General features: G+C 40.5%; 1 protein-coding gene across 1 annotated transcript in view; it reads right to left on the bottom strand.

Moving 5' to 3' along the window:
• The window catches only part of LOC121957973 (frizzled-3-like), a 59,606-nt gene that overhangs the window by 28,571 nt on the left and 9,540 nt on the right, over window positions 1-21,495 (bottom strand). Inside the window, exons 3-7 of the mRNA XM_042506845.1 lie at window positions 5,359-5,555; window positions 4,362-4,664; window positions 3,996-4,158; window positions 3,339-3,638; window positions 2,093-2,344 (exon numbers count right to left, since the gene is read on the bottom strand). Coding sequence (XP_042362779.1) covers window positions 2,093-2,344; window positions 3,339-3,638; window positions 3,996-4,158; window positions 4,362-4,664; window positions 5,359-5,555 — 1,215 coding nt within the window. The remainder of the gene's footprint in view (window positions 1-2,092; window positions 2,345-3,338; window positions 3,639-3,995; window positions 4,159-4,361; window positions 4,665-5,358; window positions 5,556-21,495) is intronic.

Below are 21,495 nucleotides of genomic sequence, written 5' to 3'. Positions count from 1 at the left end.
TCTCAAAATATCTCTACTCCCTCAGCCACACACAACTGCAGCAGCGACATATCTCTCTCTGTCACTCAAACAAGCGCACACATAGTTAAAGGACTATTTCAGTTATCAAGATTTGGGTCTTCCAATGGGTTTGGTCAAGGGCTGCCCCTTGAAAGTCGGAGATTCAAATCATCAGCCAGAGACTCTTAGTCGACTGAGACTGCTTCAAGGCGAGCATGCATATTTTTCGGTGCAGTGTACTTCTGGGGACCTTTTGGCCTCCAGATTTTGCTGCGGCAGTAGTAGTAGGCTAAAACTCGGACATACAGGCAGCAGAACAGAGGAGGAGAGAGGAGAGATCTTCTGCTTGTAAGTGGTGTATTTACAGCTCACACCTATTTAATATGATAGAATCTCTAGCTTAGGTTTGATATCTAGTGTCTGCAAAATAATGTTGCACATTCATGACCTGTTGTTAGCGCCAAAAGCCTTTTCAGTATATTACCTGAATGCCACTGTCACACTGAATGTCCCGTGGAGCCCATTCTAACTTTCTAACTTTGTATGAAAAACAAAAACGAATTGTCTAATATTGGTACTGAACAGCCAAATCCGATTAGACTGGCAATATTCTGTGTTGGGTACAGCCCTAATTTCTATTGGTACCAATGACATCTGGCAACAATGGTTTAAATTTGATCACTGTAATTATTGTGTTTGTTCATTATTTTGAGGCTTTTTGGAGAGGGTTAGGTCACGAGTCACGAGTAATGAGCTGTGTGTTACTCATTCTCCTTTGGCTTAGTAATGGGTCCAATTAAGCCAAGAACTCTTTAATCGACTTGATCCTCAAGAACCTGAGTCTTTCCATCTGTATGACTTAAATTATGTCAGCCATCCATTTCTGGAAGGAAGAGAGAGAGAGGGTGATTTCCATTCCCTAAAAATGAGTCCTCTAGCATCAGTCATCCCCAGCATCAAGGACTCTTACATGGCTACAGGAAAGCAGAGTGGATTATAAGCAGGGGAGATGGAGAGTCCAGCTTCTAATTGGATGGTGAGTTTAGGGTCCGGATCTAGTGAGTGAAGGGCAGAGCCAGAAAGTGTGAAGCAGCGTACCCTCTGACAGTTCACATTTCTCACATAGTGGTGAGACAGAAGGGTCATCTCTGCTTTTTCCATTTTAACCAACAAATTAAGTGCTTTAGATAATCTGGCCAAAATGGTGGTTTGTTTACACCTTGTCTAATTGTGTAACTGCTTATGCTTATTTTGCCCACTTGATTTTGTTGCAGTAATTAGGTGTTTTTTCCAGATCTCAACAATCACTTTAGTGAGTACATTGATACCATAACTGATGACCCAAACTACAGAAATAAGGCTCTAATAGTAAAACAGCAAAAATAATTATTTCAATTATTTGTCACTGATCAGTTCTTGAGTATGTGTGTACCTCTGTGGAGTCTTTTCACTGGAGAAGCATCTGGTGCCCACATTGATACTGGTATGTTTACCACTCACACACCTTTGGTCTCACATAAACATGTAAGTTATCCGAGTGAATTAATGACGACAGAAAAACACTGCATCCTCCACAGTGGGTAACTGAGTACTTCACTCCATCTAACTTTATCAGTTCGACAACACATGCAATGTGTGTGAGTGGGAAACAGAGAGAAATCAGAGGGAGTCTGCACGCCGTAGCATGAGCTGTGATAGAAATACAGCTGGATATCTTGTCAAGAGTGTGTTGGTGTATTTGTTTTCAGTGTCAAACCGAGTTGACAGGCAGATCCTGAGAAGCCATCTGTTTACAGACACAAGGTAATCGAATAGTTTTGATGAGCTACTCAACAGGCAAATTCATCTTTGATGTCTCGGGAATTTACAAGATGATATAAGTATACAGTTACAGTGCAACTGATCACGACTAACAGTTATTTATGTGTGCACTGTTTTAAAGGGCAGATGATCTGGTGCTGTCTTTCACCTGACAATCTTTCCCCACAAAAACTTCAAAAATCAAAAACACATCCTTATTAACCTGTGATACAAACTATAGCTTGCAAGCACAGCAACATTGGACAGTGTCACACAAATCCATTTTCTCTACCTTGTATGGGCAGGGGATGTGATAGTGCCTGCAGTTCTCCTCCATCCATGTTGTCTCCCAAATGCTCCGGTAGGTGTGTTCGTAAAGGTAGCATCCAATCACAGTCAACAAGGGGACCAGGTAAAGCACAGAGAACACCCCCATTCGGATCATGAACTTGACGAGTTTTGTCTGGTTCTCCTTCTCCAGAGGGATCTCCATGCGCACCCGGTTTAGAGCCACAATACCCACTAACAGGAGAGAGACACCCACCTGATGACAGAATGACAAATGATAGGTGACACTCAGTTACCATGGATGGAAATTGATAAGAAATATCGATACCTATGCCATTATGGATTCTTGTTGTTGGTTGGATTCTCTATTGATTACTAATCAGTTTTCTGTGTGAAAATAAAGAAGGCCAGTGTGAAACGGGGAGCTAAAGAGCGAGTTTGGCTGGAAGTAGCAACTGTCAACATCTAAAATGGATGAAATGAGAGAATATTTGTGCAGCACCTTTATTCATTTAGTTTTTTTTAGACAAATAAAATACCCTCTGAACCTGTGTACCAATAGTGTTACTATATTATAACAGGATATTTACAGTTGGAAAGGGACGAGCTGCTCGGATGGGAAGCAGTAGCACTTGTGTGCAGAGTATCGTGGCATTCCTAAAATTAAAGCATATGTTGAGTAGAAATATGTTTTAGCATATTGCTGATGTTTCCACTCTTACTTGAAATTAATTTACAGACATTACAAGCAGCTCTCTTGTCATCTTTCTTTCTTAAATGATGCCACAATTTGGACCATTTTTCCTCTCTCTCCTTCTTGTTGCAAGTTTCAAACAGTGTAGACTCACAAGTTTGACGTCATTGTTTTGCAATGCACCTCTGTCAGGAAAATTTGCGGGCATCGATAAAAGAAATTTAAAAGCTTAGCAGTAAACAGTTCTGATGGATCGGACAATTTGGAACCGATTCTCAACTGGAACCTGTTCTTGATTCCCATCCCTATTGATGACAGTTAAACCAAATTAAAATGAATGATTGTTTTACAAAGAGCTGGATGACTGACAGGCCAAAGGGCTGTCAACCATCCACCCATCCGTTTACTTATCCATCCATCTCTCCATGTTTCCAGCCAAAAACCTACTCTTGTTCCATTTCATCCACCCACCATTAATCTGTTCACCCATCCATCCATCCTACTCATCAACTCTTTCATCCACCCACCCACTCATTTATCTCCTGACTGTACTCACTGCCACGTTGAGGCAGAGCGGTGCCAGAACAAACCACCTCAGGGCGTCTATGTCATACAGTCCTATGAAACACACTCCACTGATCCCATCTCCTTCAATTTTATTCAGGGCCAAAAGGGTGACAGTCAGGGCCCCTGGAAACCCCCAGGCAACAGCGTGGAAGAGGAGGGCTTTCTTCTCGATGGCCTCACTGCCCCATTTAGGCACGGCGGCCAGGAACCAAGTGATTGTCAGTATGACCCACCACATGCTGCCGGCCATGGTGAAGAAATACAGGACCATGAAGAACAGAGTGCACACCTAAGAGAGAGTGCAGGAGCCAAAACTTTTCATCAGTCATCAAGGAGAAGTCAGCAAATCATTAACTAGAGAGTTAATTAGTAGGTTAATCATCTAATAAGTGGAGCTAAGAGAGACCTACATTTTGAGCTTTCACATGCTGACAAAGTGTCATATTTCTGCTTAAACTTCTTCATAAAATTTATCATAATCATTCATTCATTCATTATTACTGGCTAATTATTCACTGTATCTAAAAGTTTACAATGTAAATGTACATGTTACACCAACAGGCTTCCTAAAAGGGAAAAAACCATAACCATCAGATGTATGTGGTTACTGTGGTGATACTGGATGTAAATAAAGTAAAACTCTAACCTTGTTGTGTGAACCCTGTGTCACGGTTGAGGCTCTAAATAGGGAAGGGCTGAATGCATTGCATGCCACCCTGTCCTCCAACAGGAACCCCAGGAAGAAAACCAGCGACACCATGACATAACACACAGCATAGAAGATTATTGGTCGCTCAGGGTATCGAAACCTAATGGGGCAAAACAAAAAAAAGCAAGATGAAATAACAATGAACACATTTCCTTTCCCTTTTGTTTTATATAAGTGCTACCACTAAAATTAGTGCAATAATTTTACAAGTTGTATTTCTATCCTTCAATCCTTCTTAAGTTTTAGAAGTAGTCATACACAATAAATGAATCATATAGACATAAAACATTCCACTATTCAAACCTGGTGACATCGATAAGAAATGTCAGGAAGGTGAAGAGCGTTGCAGACAAACAGAGAGTGGAAACGACTCCTATGAAGTAGCGGATGAAGGTCAGCTCCTGCTGGTTGAAGAACATTGAGGGGCACGGGGCAGAGCAGTCTTTCTTCCCCATGAATGTGTAACCCAGGTCTGGGTCGACTTTGAGCTCTCTGGGGCACCAGAAACCGTAGTCTCTCTGGACAGTCATGGATGACTGGTCAGTGGGGTCAGAGCCTGTTAGCAGGTCCTCTGGACGAGGATAGGGCTCATCACAATCTGGGAACCTGGAAAAGAATAATCTGTTTTACTGAGAATTGCATTGATATAAATTGGGTGAAAAGACATTATAAACACCTCTCAGCATAACAAAATACAATTAAACATCACCAGAAACTACATCCACTAAAATGACCTTGAGGCTAAGTCGACACCTTTCAACAAAAACGGAAATTATGACCTCTATGTAGTTAGAACTTATTGCAGGTCTTTTATATTAGATTGCATTATTTTCTGTTAGGTTTAAATAATAAACTGGCAACCAAGAGTAGAAACTTTTATGTAAAAAAGTTTGTAGAAAAGACACGGTCACATACAAGCAAGATAGCTGAATTAAAATATATGAAAAAGAGAGGCAGGCGTGATAGAGGAAGAAAAGTTGCTTTATGGAGATACAGGAGGAGAGGTGACAGTCAAAGAAAGTGAGAACATTGGCAAGTTGCTCAAGCTTAGAGTTAGGCTGGCTTGATGTGGGGCTGCTGTTGGCACACGTTCAAAGAGAAGCAGTGGGTACAGGAACAGTGTGATATATGCAAAACACATACTGCAGACTCAGTCCTGCACAAATACTCAGTATGTATTCAAAACAACACAGAATTATTATACCAACTTTACAATCCCAGATGCCTCAACAACCTGTTTGTGAAGACAGTTTACATTTTGTAGTACTGAGTTGATTTAAAATGTTGTACGCAAACACACCTGCTACACTCCATGTCATCTGGCCAGGATACTCCAAATACCTCCATGAGTTTGTGGCACTCATCCTTGGCCCGCTGGCAGAGGGATCGACACGGCATGGACACCTGGCCGTACACAGTGCACACTGGAGCATACAGAGCGCACAGGAACATCCTCAAGTCAGCACTGCACACCAGATTCACCATGGGATGAAAAGGCTGCGGAGGAGCCGAGAGGGAAGGAAATTAATAAATGTATGTTTGAGCCGGCCACAAAACTCTAAGATGTGAACTGAAAGCATTGGCTTGTGCATAGTTATACAATAGTCCAAAAGCTCTTTTGCAAACATCCACACATTTCATCTTTCCAATGTTACATCCCAATATCAGCGGGAACCAGCTTGACAAGGTTGTTATTAAATCTGTCATGCATGTGGGAAAGAAGGCTCAAGTTAACTGCTATCAGTGGCAAATATGAGAAGGCTCACATGTGACCTAAAATAGCAATCAAAGAGGATGGAGGGAGTGCCAGAAGGAGGACAAACACATTCTATCTTCTCTGCTGCAACTTATACTTCTCAGTATACCATCAATATTTAGAGGCTCATGAAATATGTATGGCAGCAATCATATTACCAAACATCCCTTTGAAGTAAGGGACGTCTAAGAGCAACCTCTGAAGGCTGAGCCGCAACCATATGTCAATATCCTGAACAAACAGCAGGGCTACCTGCACACTAAAGATTATTGATTCCGGTCCTGCGGTGGTGGTACTCTTAAAGGTTAAAGAATCAGGCTCATGACCTTCAGGCTGCTGATTCAAACCGTCAGACTGATTGAGAAAATGTGAGTGATGAGAAAGACAAAAAACACCCTTAGCATTTTCTTTAACAACTGCTGCTGACATTCTCCTGAACAAATACACTGTGGGATGCTCTTTTTTAAAAAAAAATATGTGTAAAAACACAGAGGAAATGGCTGGATTGCCAAAGGTCACTCAAATACTGTGGCTTGTGCTGCAACACCTCTTTTCTGTTGATGAAGTTTAGCTGGTGGCTACTTCTGCTCATGCTGACAGGTGAATAATTTATCAATTTGTTCCAAAAAATGCTGTTTCATAGAAATTAAATTAGAACTGCAATGCTGAAAATGCAAAGTATGACATTTTAAAATATGCACCAAGATTCATGAATCTGTACACAGATTTAAGACTGTAAGTATCTCTCAGTTCTCTCTCTTTCTCTTACATCACAGCCTCTTTTGTAAGCGTCATATGAGAAGAGGACCGATATGTTTTCAGTCAGGATCAATAGACACTTAGCTGGTTGTTGGCAAAGTGATTTCAACTCATTTAAAATGGCCTTCATTTAATAAAGTCTTACCTTTCTAAACACTAAACACTAAATACTTCTACATCACAATGTAGAAGAATGCAACATTTAAGTTGCAAAAGATGGGATTAAAATAACTCCTCTGGGCTGGAAACAACTGGGGTGTATGTGCACATACACCGCCTTTTGCTCCATGTTACATGCACAAATAAGAATAGATAAAGGCTAAAATTACTGCCTCATTGTTGCATGCCTCCAGTCAGGTTGCAGGTACAGTTTACACTCATGTCTGTCAAGAGCAACATGTAGCCATATCAGTAGAATATACATCAAATATAGATGTTGCTATAAAGAAGCTATAAATTCTATAACATTGATGCTTCACACAAATCTCCAACCTTGTAGCAAAGTGGGAACTCAAAATTAGTGTCAACAATTCAGTATGTGACCAAAAGTCTCCCCTTCTGTTCTTGAGTTAAAAACATGACGTCACTGTGACTTTTGACCACCAAATTCTGATTAGTTCATCACTGAGCCCAAGTGGACGTTTGTGCCAAAAAGAGGACAACCCCAAACATAATGCCTCTGGCTACAGCTGATGCAAAAAGCACAGATGCGTAAAAACAACTTGTTCAATGTCATGCATGAGCTCTGATGCTTGTACTACTACTGCTTAAAAGGCCAGGTTAAATTACAATTCACATATTTACAATTGCATTGCTTGCTGTAGTGAGGTTGTGGTTAAGTGACTGAGAAAGAAAGAGTGACGGCAGATGTGCTGAGAGCTGTTGGTGATTGGGGCAGAGAGTCTGTGCGCCTCCCAACAGCGGACTGGGAGCTGAAGCAGGAACAATTAACATGATTACAGCGAGATGTGTGGTGGAGCCATAGTCAATGTGCACTTAAGTTTGTGTGTTTTGTTACTGTAACTGACTGGAGATCTGTGAGATTATTATTTATCTTTCATATTTTAATGTCCATGCCTGTCCTGTTGTTCTGCAGTGCAGTCATGATATTTCATGTTCACATGTTGACATAAGTTATGATATTCTACTGTGGTTGAAGGTTTTTACAGTTCAATAGCTAAATAAAGACATATTATTTTTTACCCATTCATGCATCAATATTTCTCATTTAACAAGGCAACAAGGCCTGGCCTTTTCTGAAAGAGCAATGTACCTGTATGTTGACTGTAATAAATATTGTGTTGGTCAAACTATATAATGACCAATTGTTTGTGTATAGTGAATAATACAGAAGATAAGGAACTTTAAAAAATATCTCATACTGAATTGCAATCGCAATCTAAGTCTAAAAAATTGCAATTAGATCATTTTCCCGTATTATTCAGCCTTAATACACACACCCAATATATTCAGCATAGCCTACTAATGTGCTCATACATCAGCATCACCAGCAACATTAGGTGCACTGTGCACTGTTAGAGTTATGTGTGCAAAATGACCTGCATCTATTCAGCTATTTAAAAGTTCAAATCATCCGGCTGCATCCAAGCAGAGTCTCCAATGCAGCTTCAAAAAAGAAAACAAATCAGAGCAGAACCATGACAGCATCGACTGGAGACTATAACAATGAGCAATGTGTGTTTGTGTGTCTGTGTATATAAATCATGTGTACATGGGACACAAAACAGGGCACTGACATTGATTGCTTGTCACAAAAGCTATAGAAAGTGTTTACTGGCTTTATGAGCGCATTTGTGCAAATACCCATGCATCAGTGAATGTGTATGAGTGCGTGTCTTTTATACGTGTTTCTGTGTGGAACCAGGCCTTGTGTGAGTATGTTTTGATTGTTCTCAATTGCTGTGTTCTAGATCTGCACATTGGAGAGATGTTCCACCAGTAAATGGGTGCAGTGGCGCATGAGCTGTGTGACATAGTTTTGAGATTGGCATAAACACATGTAGGCATGAACACACACATATACACACACCACTCTGCTCCATTCAATAATTCACACATTTTACAACCCATGTGTTTCCTTGAGTGTGGACATACAAGCTTCCTTTCTCAGGCAATTCAGCGTTTGAACCTAAACATTCTGAATACAACATTATGTTTGGCTGTTAAATATCGAGTGTGTTAACATGGTCATTAGCATCATGGTTTTGAGTCTGTGTGCAGTAGTGTCTTGATTTCTCACCATCACAGTATTCTTGTAATACAAATTGAAGAAACGGTAAAAGAGTCGTGCTGCTTTGGACTGATCAGAATCTCTTCTGAACATCCTGACAAAACAGAAGGTCTTGAGTTAAGGTTTGGTGACACTGCTAGCCAATGCTATCAAATATGTTGCATATTCATACCTGAATCTGAATCAATGTGGTGTGTGGGGATCTGACACTAAGTAAAGAGAGAATAACACCAATGGCCAATGAGTCCAAAATTTTAGTCATCATGTTCTAGCAGCAAGTGCAAAACAGTTAATAGGCTTTAAGTTTCAAGGCCTGTGAAATCTGAGAACACTCTAATGTTTTAGCTTGCACAAATATAGCTGTTCTGTTTCTTTTGATGTTCTCAGTGTCTATATATACATGTTACATACTATATGTCGATCATAATGTATTCATGAGAGTCTGCAGTGACAACCATTTCATTACAGGTACTATTGCCAGTTATATGTGTGACACTGCCTCAATTACTAATCTATGTGTGCAACACTCCATCCTATACTTGATAGTGTTGTGTGAGCATGAGTGCCATTAAAAGACGACTATCAAAAAAGACAGTTGAAATATCTTATAATGACAATTTTTGACGTCAATTACAATCTGAAAGTCTTCTGTTGCCCCCAACAAAAACCGATGTTGGCGTCAGTCTGAAGAACAGTCTCTGTCCCTGTCTGTGGTACGAGCCTGGGGCCACACTTAACCGAGTGGTAGTTGCTTTCTGCATGAGCGTCTCTCACTGGCCAACAGAGTGTAGCCTTTCTTCATGTCTCCTCATACTAACTCTACTGCGAATGTGTGTGTTGCTACCAATTTCTGTGTCCCCATTCTGCCCATTTCTCCCGTGCATGTGGGGTTACGCATATGTGTGTGTGTCACTGTTCATGTATTCTGGTTAAGTATGTCCCAGTTATCATGCTTTCCGGTGTGTGGGTGCACAAGGCCCGTGTGCATGCACAAGGCAGTGCATGTGTGCAGTTATCTGTGGGCAATTATTCTGACAGTCAGGCAATTGCCCCCCATCTCCCACCACAAAGAGAATATTGATATTAAGTGGCCTAACTGTGCCACCCAACGTGAGAGGAGGGGGGAGGCAATCAGCTTTCCACGGAGGACAACTAGAGTGAATTGTCTGGCATTTTGTAGCCAGTTGTGATGGAGAAGGGAAAGGAAAGTGGGAAAGCCCTAAGGTTGTAGACAGCCACAAAAGGAGGGAACGATCTAGAAGAAGGAGGTAAGGATGGGGCGAAGAGGATATGAGAGAAAAAGGAAATGTAGTGCATTAGCTTCCTGCAATAGGATTTCTCTCGTCCTGCTTGTTCCTCTCTCTCCCTCCTTCAATGTGGAGAAGACTCAACCCACTTAATATCAAGGGAGGGAATTTGCTTCCAGTCATTACAGACAATACGTACACCAAATATAACTGATTAATAAAATAGCTGCAGTTCATTTTAACTTGGTTTGCAAAAGTCACAAGTGAGGCACTGCACTGACTGACCAAATTAATTTGCTGAGAAATATGTGATACACCACAAACAAAGCATATAATCTGTTCCAGCATGTGAGCACCCAAGCATAGCCCTCCACCTACCATCCATGAGTGAGAGAGAGACCGCAATGTACAACTGATTGAACAGGACAAACATATTGTGGTCCTTCACAATAGCAAGCTGTTTGTAATGTCACACTAATGGTTGTGTATCCGTGTATCACTGAAGTTCACTGAAGTCTTTTCTCTAGATGATTGGCATGTATTTTACATTAATTTTAAATCCCCAAGCATTAAAAAGTGTCCAGGTACAAAATTACTAACTAAAGATTGCTGTAAACAAGGCCCTCTCATAATGAAAACAGAGTGGTTAGAGTGAGAATAACAACAAAATACAAAGAGGCATTTGATAACATAGTCAATAAATTTACAAACACAGTTAACAATTTATGTGCTAAGATTGAACTACACTTTGTCTTTTAAACTTAAAGTTGGGTCAGCACTACTCGATAAAAAAGTCAAAGCAAAAATGTTGAAGCTCATCTAAAGTATGCAGAAAATAAATTAAATCCACTAATAAAGGTCACCATGCAAAGCACAGTTCAAAAACTCCATCCATCATGCAATGCTCAGACATGACATATCCCCCACATAGCTTTAGAATAGTTTGAATGGTTGCTTGACCTAAGCCTTCTGGCAACTATATTTGTGAGCACCATGTCAGAGAAATATTTTTATTTTAGTGCCTTTACTGCAGAAGAGTGCTGTTGATTCAGTTGCTGTGCAGAGAAACCTTATGCTATCCCCAAAGGTATAATGGGAGGCTTGTTGCCCCAAGATGTGATGGGTGTGTACACCCTAAGAAAAATCAAAGATATTTAATGATTTGCACATACTCTTTACAATATTTAGAAGAAAAAAACATTTAGCCAAAATAACCTGGACATTTTAATTTTCTAAGCCCTCATGGGCACCCAGGGATTGACAGAAAAACCCTGTTGTCTCACCGGCTACAGTCACCGACAACAGCACATTTCCATTTGACACCTACTGATAGATATCCAGAAAAATATCACATCGCCCAGACAACAGGCAGATGGCACTAATCGTTATACAACAATATACTGGAGGGTTGACAGACAATGCTGGATGAAAATCAATTTCAAAATCACAGGAAAAAGATGTATTTTTGTATGTGACTGTGTGATTTAGACAGGCTATTGTGAGCACTCCGAATGAGAAGCAGGGTGGGTTTTTTGACACAGAGGAAAATGAGAAAAAGGCCCCTGAGTGGTCCACCTCTTGTTCAATAGAGGGATTAAGTTTCTTTCTCTTGACTACCTCTCTCCAAAGAAACCCAGGGTGAAGGAGAGAGGAAGAAATCGGAGGGAAAAAAACCCCCAAAAAACTAACAAAACAAGGAAAAAACAGAAAGAAAGACACACGGAAAGTCATATAATTGAAAGTCATCTAATGCAAGCGAAATAAATTTATTAATCAATTAATAAAAAATAATTTAAAAAGACATATACCAGTAACTGCTGTAAAGTTTATACCAAAAAGAAAGCACTGCATTCAGGGAGTGTTACATATGAGAACATTTTGCAGCAGTGCTCTTCTGGTTGAATAACGTATCCTGTTCAGCGTGTGTTAGGGATTAAAACCTACATATGGGGAAAATACAACAAAACCCTGTTGCACATTACATAAACTCTAGTCATCAGCTAGCCTGCTAGCCTGAGAAATGCTAAGCTTAAATTTTAGAAGTTACTGACCATCAAAACTTGATCACTTTTCTATGGCTTTTCTTTCCTACTGACAATCTCCATCAGGAAAATTATTACAATAATAGCTGATCTCCACAATTCACAGTCCCACTTTTCACCTTACTTATTACATTAATAAAACATATGGGAACTATACATTGATAAAAAGTGGCATGATGGGGAGTTGTTTTGATCCATCTTCAAGTGTCTCTTTACAAGGGATAGGCATTTTAAGTGACTTCAATCTTTAAGTGCTTGCACTGAATTATTAAAGAGTACTCAAATACTTAAGAAAAAAAGTGGAAATTGTCCTACAACATAAAACGTGCAATTTTTAATGTATCTATTGAACAACAAGTGAAGCAAAACACTGCATGCAGCTCTATAATGAAGTAAGAACATTGTACGTTTTAAACAGTAAATAAACATAAAATTCATGTGACTGAAAGAACACTGAAAGAATATTGATGTTCAAATGAGTACTTATGCCCATGAGTTGTTACACTGATCCAAATTCAATTCCTTAACAGGAAAACATATATGGGTTTTGGAAATGCGTAATGTATCTGATTAGTCTGTTTAGTCAAGGGGAAGTTTTGCCTGCGCGTGTGTGTGTGTGTGTGTGTGTGTGTGTGTGTGTGTTTTTGTGCTTAGAAAGGTTGTAGAAAATCCAGTTAGCCAACTCTGCAGAAACTTGAAAACATTTCCAAGCGTATAAGAAGGAGGAGGAGGAGGAGGAGGAGGAAGGGAGGGATGGAGGAAAAAAGGAGAAAAACTGGAATGGCATGGAGAAAAGAGTGGTGGTTTCCCGGTGGATTAGGGAGTCAAATGGATTGGAAGGAGTGTATAGAGTGTGAGAACCTGAGACGGACACACATACACACTTCCTGAAACTGTCACTAGCTTTGTGTTGTGGTCAGATCAAGGTGACAGGCTGCTGGGTCTAAGCCATCAAAGAAACAGCTCCTGAAGTGGCAGCAATGCCTTTTTCAAAAAATCCCAAGTTTCTGACCAAAGTTGTCCAACTTAGTGTTCCATTATTTAACATAGTGAAAATATCAAATGCTCAATAACTTATTTGGATTTCCAAATGTAAGGCTGCTCTTTTATCAGTGCTTTTCATTGATCTTATACTGTTGTGTTTATGTTTATTTAGTGCTCTTGAGTGCTTTCAGCTCTCAATCAGGAAACCTCTCAAATAGCAAATCGGATCATGTAAATTGCGATAAAACCCAATGAAACTATAATAAAGGAATCATTTTTAGTCTGGTAAAAATAGGTGGCATGCATAGTTTGCTAGTAAGTGTTTTGAGAATATTTATGTGCTCTGACTCTATCAAGTAACAAATCAGTAACCTCAATCCCTTGAACCTGCACATTAAAAGGAGTACAGTGTTGATCTTTTAATGCCCTGATAGATGCAATGTGCCATTTCTTGCACCTCTTTCAGACAAATGAGGAGGAATTTAGACGAGAAATAGCTGGATTTTTGCTGCTAAACCTCGCCAAAGTCCGTCTGGACACGTCACCGCATACCCGCCTTTCTTTCTCGTGCCATCTCTCTCCTACACCGCAACTCTCTCTCAAATCAGTCAGTCGGGCCCTGCAGCACAAATGCTGTCAGACCACATCATCTCTACATCCATTAGCTGACTACAAAATCACATCCTTGTAACATTCCCTCTCCGCGAGCTATTACAACTAAATACTCCATTTCTCTCTGTCTTTCTGCAGACTGTAATATTCCCATTTGATTCAGCCTCTCTGCTGCAACTCGATTCCTCAATTTTATCTCCTAGCACTCAAACTACTAACTGCACCCTGCTTCATTGCATCCATACATTAGAGCCAATTACATTCTCTCTCTCTCAACAGCATAACAGTGCATCGTTTCAGTTCACAATCACGTAGCAATAACACAACCCCCCCATGTCCCTCTCATTTCACCAGCTTACCTCCTATTTTCTATTTTATTCTCTAAGAGAAGCATTTCTCTTGCTGCTGCCTTTCTCTTCTTTCATCTCAAGCAACATTTGTACTTTCTTGCTCAATAATGCACACAGGGTAAATGTGTTCATAAAGACATTCACACCATGACACACACGCACGCACGCACGCACGCACGCACGCACGCACGCACGCACGCACGCACGCACGCACGCACGCACGCACGCACACACACACACACACACACTGGCTATGTGCCTGCCTCTTCACTCCTCTCACAGGCTACTGAGAGAGACAGGCGTTGGCCATGAATAGATGAACTGAACAGACCGCGATGCTCTCCTCCCTAATCTCTGAAAAGACAGTCAAGAAAGGGGCACCCTTCTCTCACACTCTCTCTCTCTTTCATTCATTTGTTCGTTTATCCATGTCCTTCCATCGTTCACTCGGGAGGACCGGACAAAGCCGTTAATGGCATTCCCCTTCACGTTCACTTCCCCTCCTCCTCTCCTCCTCTCTTCTTTCTCCCGTATTCACCTCTTATTTTCCTTGCCTCCCATTTACTCCTGGCAATTACGCTGACATGCACTTGTCCTCCTCCTCCACTTTCTCTTCTAACATCAGCATTCACAGACTTCCCATACCTTTTTTTATCCTGTTAATGCATATTTGACAGAAAGTATTCAGCAACACTATCAACATGTTCTGCCTCACTTTTGTGTTTTCTTCTTTATGTCTTAAACTCAGTGCATCTTTTCCCCACTGTCCTCATTCCTTGGCTTCTTTTCTGTCACCCAACTTCTATTTTACCTTATCGTGCTCCTAAATTTTCCAATCTATTTACTATTTTTCTATTATGCAATCTCTGTACATCAACATGCATTTTTACCGTGGTTATCCCATTATGATTTTGTTTCCCCAAACTCGTAATCTTGTCTTGAGACTTGTTGCTTTAGCTGTCATCTCTTTTGACACAGTTTGGCATTGGTCCTCCTTTGATCTCTTATCTGCTTATCATCCCCATCAATCTCATCTTTGTAGAGAGGTTTTTGCATTTTTTTCTATCCTATCAGAGCCTGTTTTCCCCAAGAGATCTGAATCTGGAATTACTCAAAAATATTTGCCATCCAAATCAACAAATATTTAGATAACATGGTCCACTGCTTCTCTAAATACTCAAACCTTGTGAACAATAAGATTTCCTTTTTACAGTTATGACTCTATGAAAGAAAAGACACATTTTGCCTCCAATGTATCCACTGATTTTGTTAGATAGTTTTAGTTTGGTTCCATGTGAAAAAAGTCAAATTGACTGCTCCGAGCAGCCACTACTGCAGCTTTTGAATAAACTGAAAATGACCATGACAAGACAGATACTTCAATTGCTCACTGGATAGAGCAAAACTAAATGAAACCATCCTTTCACCAGCAAGAAAGCCAGAAAGACATGATGTCAGGTTGAATGAGGACAAACAACAATGCAGACTGACTTAGATAATGTTATTATCGAAGTTCAAATTCAAATTTTAAACAGGCTTTCTTGGCGTGAAACAGTAATGCCAAAGCACATTGTACAAGGCGGTTTAAACAGGGAGAGCACACCTTTTTAAAAATGCAAAAATGATAGTTATTATTATTAAATGTTAATTATTATTAGTACATTATACGGTTATTATCTAAGTGAAGAACAGCTGTGGATAATCTTCAATTCAGTTTGAAATTATATCTTTCTCCAGTTAAATCATGCCTGCCTTTGCCAGATAACAATGAACAAAGCAAAAATTGTGGGTTGACTTTTCAAGGCTGCTGTATCCTGACTTCACGCCTCATATTAACAACAATAGAAGCCTGTCTTTCCATTGGTGTGGGTGGAGAGACATTATATTCTTCAACTACACCACGTCTGTCCATGATTACACGGCTTTGACTGCAAATACCACAGATTTCCATTGTTCTTCCTGCTTTCCAAGACAAATAGCACTTGAGAGAAAGGTTGTTTTTTTTTTAAATGACTTAGCTACAAGTATGAATCTCGTATTTCTTTTCTTCTCCTTTCGTTAGCAGTCCTTTCCCTCCTCCTCCTTCTTCTCCAGAACATGTACTCATCATCCAATTTCCCTCTCCTCCCCTGCCTGTCTGTCTGTCTCCCTTCATTCCTCCCCTTCCTTCTCTGCGTATTTAACTACCATGGCAACAGGTGATGTGGTGGCTCTCACAGGACCATGGCTCGTTGAGTATAACAGTGCAAAGCATGTGTGTGCACAGACCCCCCCCCCCCCCCACACACACACACACACACACACACACACAATCCCACCTTTAATGGGTGAAATCATCCAAAAGTATAGCAAACAAGCCTGTGCAATGAGCAACACAGAGGGAGTGTGAAAGTGAGAGTGAAGAAACTGAGAGGCACAGGAGAGAGGGTCAAATGAAACGATAGAGATGTAGATAGGGAGCCAAGAGTGTGACAATGGAGCTAAATCAGAGATAGCACCCACACATGTCCTCACACTTTCCAAGGCGCCTGTGCATATCCATCTGCTAACCACTTACATATACGCTCTGTTACATTCAGATTAAAACCTGCTATTTCTGGTATTTGAGGAATCAAGAATTAGTATTGCAAACTGATGGTTTTGAAGAAACCATTACATTTGAAACTATAAAATATAATACTTTATCAACACATTCTTTTAAAAATAAAGGTTCATATTTAATTTGAAAAACACCTTGGACAAATTCATTCATACGATGAAACTTCCTGGTGAATGCACTTTCTCTGAGTGCAACTAAACCACACATCTAAGTTACTAATGACAAAAATCAAGACAGCATCACAGTCACAGAGTGAGTTGGATGCTCAGGTTGGGCAATGTTGGGAGGACTTGATAGGAAATGGATGTATACAAGCAGCAGAAATGCACCACATGTGGAACAGCCCAGTAACCTGTGAACATATTCTTCTATTTTACCAAACTATGGACAAATCTTTAAAAACGTGCACATAAACAAAATGAAATTACTAGCAGGCAATACAGGGTGACAGGTATTGTCAGAGACAGCAATATAAGTAAAATTATGTTCTACAATTAAAACGAAACATGTCTGCAATGCAGTACGACTACTCTCTGTGGTACTGATGTGAATGGTTTAAAACCCCATGTGAGTGTATGCATTTACAAGTGAGCTATTTTGGGAGAGAGTTGCATGCGTCTTGATAAGTGCACAATTAGTAGCACCAGAGCTCTTTATGCTGACACTGGTCCTGCCCTGCAGTATGCTGAAAATGTTAGAGCTGCCTCGTGTTCAGTGGCTTTGCGTGAGAAGGGGATCAATGATGTGTGTTTGTGTGTACGTTGGTGTTAAGTTGGGCTTAACAGTGAGGGTTAAACATCTCTCACCAGACATACACACACAGACACAGTTCCCAGGCTGGGTAATGGGTTCAGATTAAGACTATAAGTCATGGATAACCTATATTTGTGTGTTTTATTAGAGCTCAATACCACAGGGCTCCCACCAATACAACACACAGTCAATACTATACATTGCGCAGATATACAGTATGTTACGTTAGACTTCATACCAACATCTGGAAGAACTGGAGGGAGTGAAAAACAGATGGACCACATCAATATAATCAAAAGCAGGGAGAAAGAAAGACCTCTACTGTCATCGATACATTACTGATAGCAGGATGGGGTGGAGGTTGGATGAAACAGAATTACAATGGCTGAATAGGTGCATAAATGGGCAGTTAATGCAGAACAAAGTGCTCAACAAACTATATGTTATACTTTACTGTGGCTATCATTAGTTGATTTGGTTATTAGAATAAGCAATTTACATAAAATAACATATTAACAATAATTAAAGCAATACATCTGGAAGACAGCATTTGTTGCAAAAACATTCCCGCGCTATCTTTGTGTTTTCATCATGCAGAAAAGTACCGGACAGTACTTACTGCATTCTCAGGACCTGCTCTTGCTTCCAAATGTTCGGACAGAAATTGGGAAAAGGGCTTTTGGGTATTCTGCACCTTTAGCCTAGAATTTGTTGCAAAATGACTTGAAAATCAAGGAGATGGTTTTGCTAAATGTCTAAAATGAAGGAGTTAGAAGTCTACTCTGCTTCCAGAGGACCAGCCACTCTCAGTGACCACAGCAAATATGAGAAAACTCCTCCTAACAGTGAATATAAACAAGGCTACAGGCCCAGACATTACAGCACGTGTACTAAAAACTTGTGCTGATAAGCTTGTTATGTTGTAACTGACATTTTTAACATCTCACTCTCACAAGAGACTGTTCCTTCCAGCCTCAAGTGAGCCGTCATTGTTCCTGTACCCAAAAAGTCTGCTGTGTCTAGTCTTAATGACTACTGCCCTGTGGCTCTTACCCCCATCCTGATGAAGTGTTTTGAGAAACTGGTTCTCTAGCACATTAGAGACAACATCCCTGCCAGCCTGGACCCTTACCAGTATGCTTTCAGAACCAACAGATCCACAGAGGACGCCATATCTACTGCTCCTCACTCACTTGGAGAATAAGAACAGCTACATCAGGATGCTGTTTGTTGACTTCAGCTCAACATTCATCACAATCTCTCCCATGAAGCTGATTGGAAAACTTAACACTCTGGGCTTCAGTACAACACTCTGCAGCTGGATACTGGACTTCCTGCAGACCCCAGAGAGTTAGGATTGGCAGTCTCACCTCCTCTTCATTAGTGCTCAACACAGGATCCCCGCAGGGCTGTGTGCTCAGCCCCCTCCTGTTCACACTGTGCACCCATGACTGCACTCCCAGACATCAGGAAAACTCTCGGACGACACCACCATTACTGGTTATATTACAAACAATGATGAGAGTTTATACCAGGAGGAAATCAACAAACCTTGCAGAGCGGTGCAGAGAACAACCTACTGCTCAACGTCAGTAAAACCAAGGAGCTGATTGTTGAGTTTACAAAGACGGAGGCAAAGACACACACCCCTGTCTACATCAGTGGAGCTGAGGTGGAGCAGGTGAACAGCTGTAGGTTCCTTGGAGTTACCATCACTGAGAACCTATCTTGGTCATCACACATCACCACCCAGGTTAAAAAAGCACAGAAAAAGCTCTACTTTCTACAGAAACTTACAAAGGTTAAATTTTAGAGCAAGATCCCTATTAACTTCTCCAGAGGAGCAATAGAAAGCATACTGACTGGAAACATCACAAACTGGCATGGTTCATGCACGGCCCAGGACAGGAAGGCTCTAACAGTGGGTGATTAAAACTACCCGTCACTGGTTCCCATCTGCAGAGCATCAGTGACCTCAGTAAAGTAAGGTGTCTGCACAGAGCCTAAAGGACACTTAAAGACAGCAGCCACCCCAGCCAAAGTCTGTTCACCCTGCTGCCATCTGAGAAAAGATACAGAAGTATCCGCTGCCAAAACACCAGACTACAGAGCAGCTTCTTACCCCAGAATGTGAGACTCATAAACTCCTCCTTCGACGCCAAAAGATGTAGCAGGATTCAGGATCACCTTTAAATTTAATTTCTTCTTAAATGTAGTTTAAGAAAAATGACAATAAGTTTACTTTGTAACTTTTAGAAGCAGATTCTATATAATGTCATTGTCCTTAGTCTGCCTGGTTGTACAAATGTCCCCCGGAGAATTCCCTTGCTTGTGAATTGTATTTTGTCTCCCTTTGTGTCTCTGCCTGCAATTTTGTGTATTTTTTTACTGCTGACTGTCTTGGCCAGGTCTCCCTTGAAAAAGAGATTCTTAATCTCAATGGGACCAACCTGGTTAAACAAAGGTTAAATAAAAATACAGCTTTCATGTCCATATTAGGGATGGGCGTGAGTTTGGACAGTTTTCAGTATCCTTTCAGCTAATGATTGCTTTTTCACCTCTTTTTTCTGCTTTGCAAAAGAAAACATATACGTTTTACTAAGAGGGATGTTCTTGGGTTGGGGAATTCAAGCAGCATACACCACTGCTTCAAATGTTTGTGGAAACCTGTGGTATTATAATTTCAGTGGGCTAAAGAACAGTATTTGAGCAATGCAAAATCTCTCCAATTGTTCTTAAAATCTCTCTTTGCTTGGCATTGTAAGAGTGGATAAGCAGCAGTGGCAGCTATGCTGATGGGAACTTTCTGCCAAAAACAAGCACCAGGCAGTGCCTCTGTTCTGTGTATAAATAAATGATTGCTTCATTTGGGCCAGCAGCTTCAATAGATTCTTTCGGAATAAGCAGGATAATCAAGAGTTCGACTGAAACAAACGGGAACTTTTAAACTGAATGAGGACCTGTCTGTCTCTGCCGGAGTGAATAGGGTAATCAGCCTCTTCACATGCACCAAACACACACACAAACACATACATGTAAACCACAGCGCAAACACAACCGAGCCATCGCACGCTCACAAAAACACACTTTTACAAAACCTCATTCTCTCTTTCGTATTCACACACCCACAAAGAAAAATTCACAACAGACCACGCTTAAGGACAATGAGCCTTGAACTCTGCAAATTTGGCACACACTAACTCTCTCTGTTGTGGGGACCTGGTGGCCCCAGGGTGGCCCTACTTGAACAGAGCAGTTTTATTTTGAAGGACAGGACCTCATACTGAGAGAAACACAAACACCGGAGACAGTAGGGTCTAAAGACTTTACACGACCTGTCACTCTGTCAGTATTTCTCCGGGCTTAGTCTCTGACATTCAGTTTCTGTTCAACTGCCCCTTTTTATTCTTTGTCACTTACTCCCTCCTGTCGTTCTTGTGACTCCTGCAGATTATTCTTCCTACTTCTGCATCTCATAAATACTAGCAAAGTCTTCTCTTTTTAATCAAAGTTCAAATTAATAACATTATTCTCTCAATATAATAAACTTAACAAATGAGCTCAAATCTTCCCATAAAGAAAAACAAGCACTTAAAATAGGTATTTTGATGCCTCGGCTGGCAAGTTTATTTCTAATAGTAAATTAAAAAAAAATAAATCTACTTCCATCAACCCTTCTGTCTGGAGTAGGTGGAGTTATAAAACAAGGGTGGTCTTGTGGGATAAGAAAAGCCCTTAAGAGCCTTTCACAGTGATTAAGTGTGTAACTGCCTGCCTGTCAGTTCATCATATGCCACTGCATTGTAGTTTTTTTAACTTTGACTTGGAGCCCACAACAGGTCACATGACTGCAGTAATGTGCCTTAATTATACCATAACCAAATATAAGGAGAAAAAAACACTGTTATATTCATGTATTATTTTAAGAGGCCTACATGACCGTGGGCAAACTACCTTGTGTTTCAGTGTCAAACTCCCTGAAATCTAATGACACCTGATGCTGTTGTTAGACCTTTTTAAAAAGGAGTTCAGAATTTTTTTTCCTCACCCAAAACTATTAGTGAAAATTACTAGAAAAACTGCT

Source organism: Plectropomus leopardus, chromosome 1 (assembly GCF_008729295.1).
Source record: "Plectropomus leopardus isolate mb chromosome 1, YSFRI_Pleo_2.0, whole genome shotgun sequence".
NCBI lineage: Eukaryota > Metazoa > Chordata > Actinopteri > Perciformes > Serranidae > Plectropomus > Plectropomus leopardus.
The sequence above is the reverse complement of the archived record's forward strand: the minus strand, read 5'-3'. Positions and strand labels throughout refer to the sequence as shown.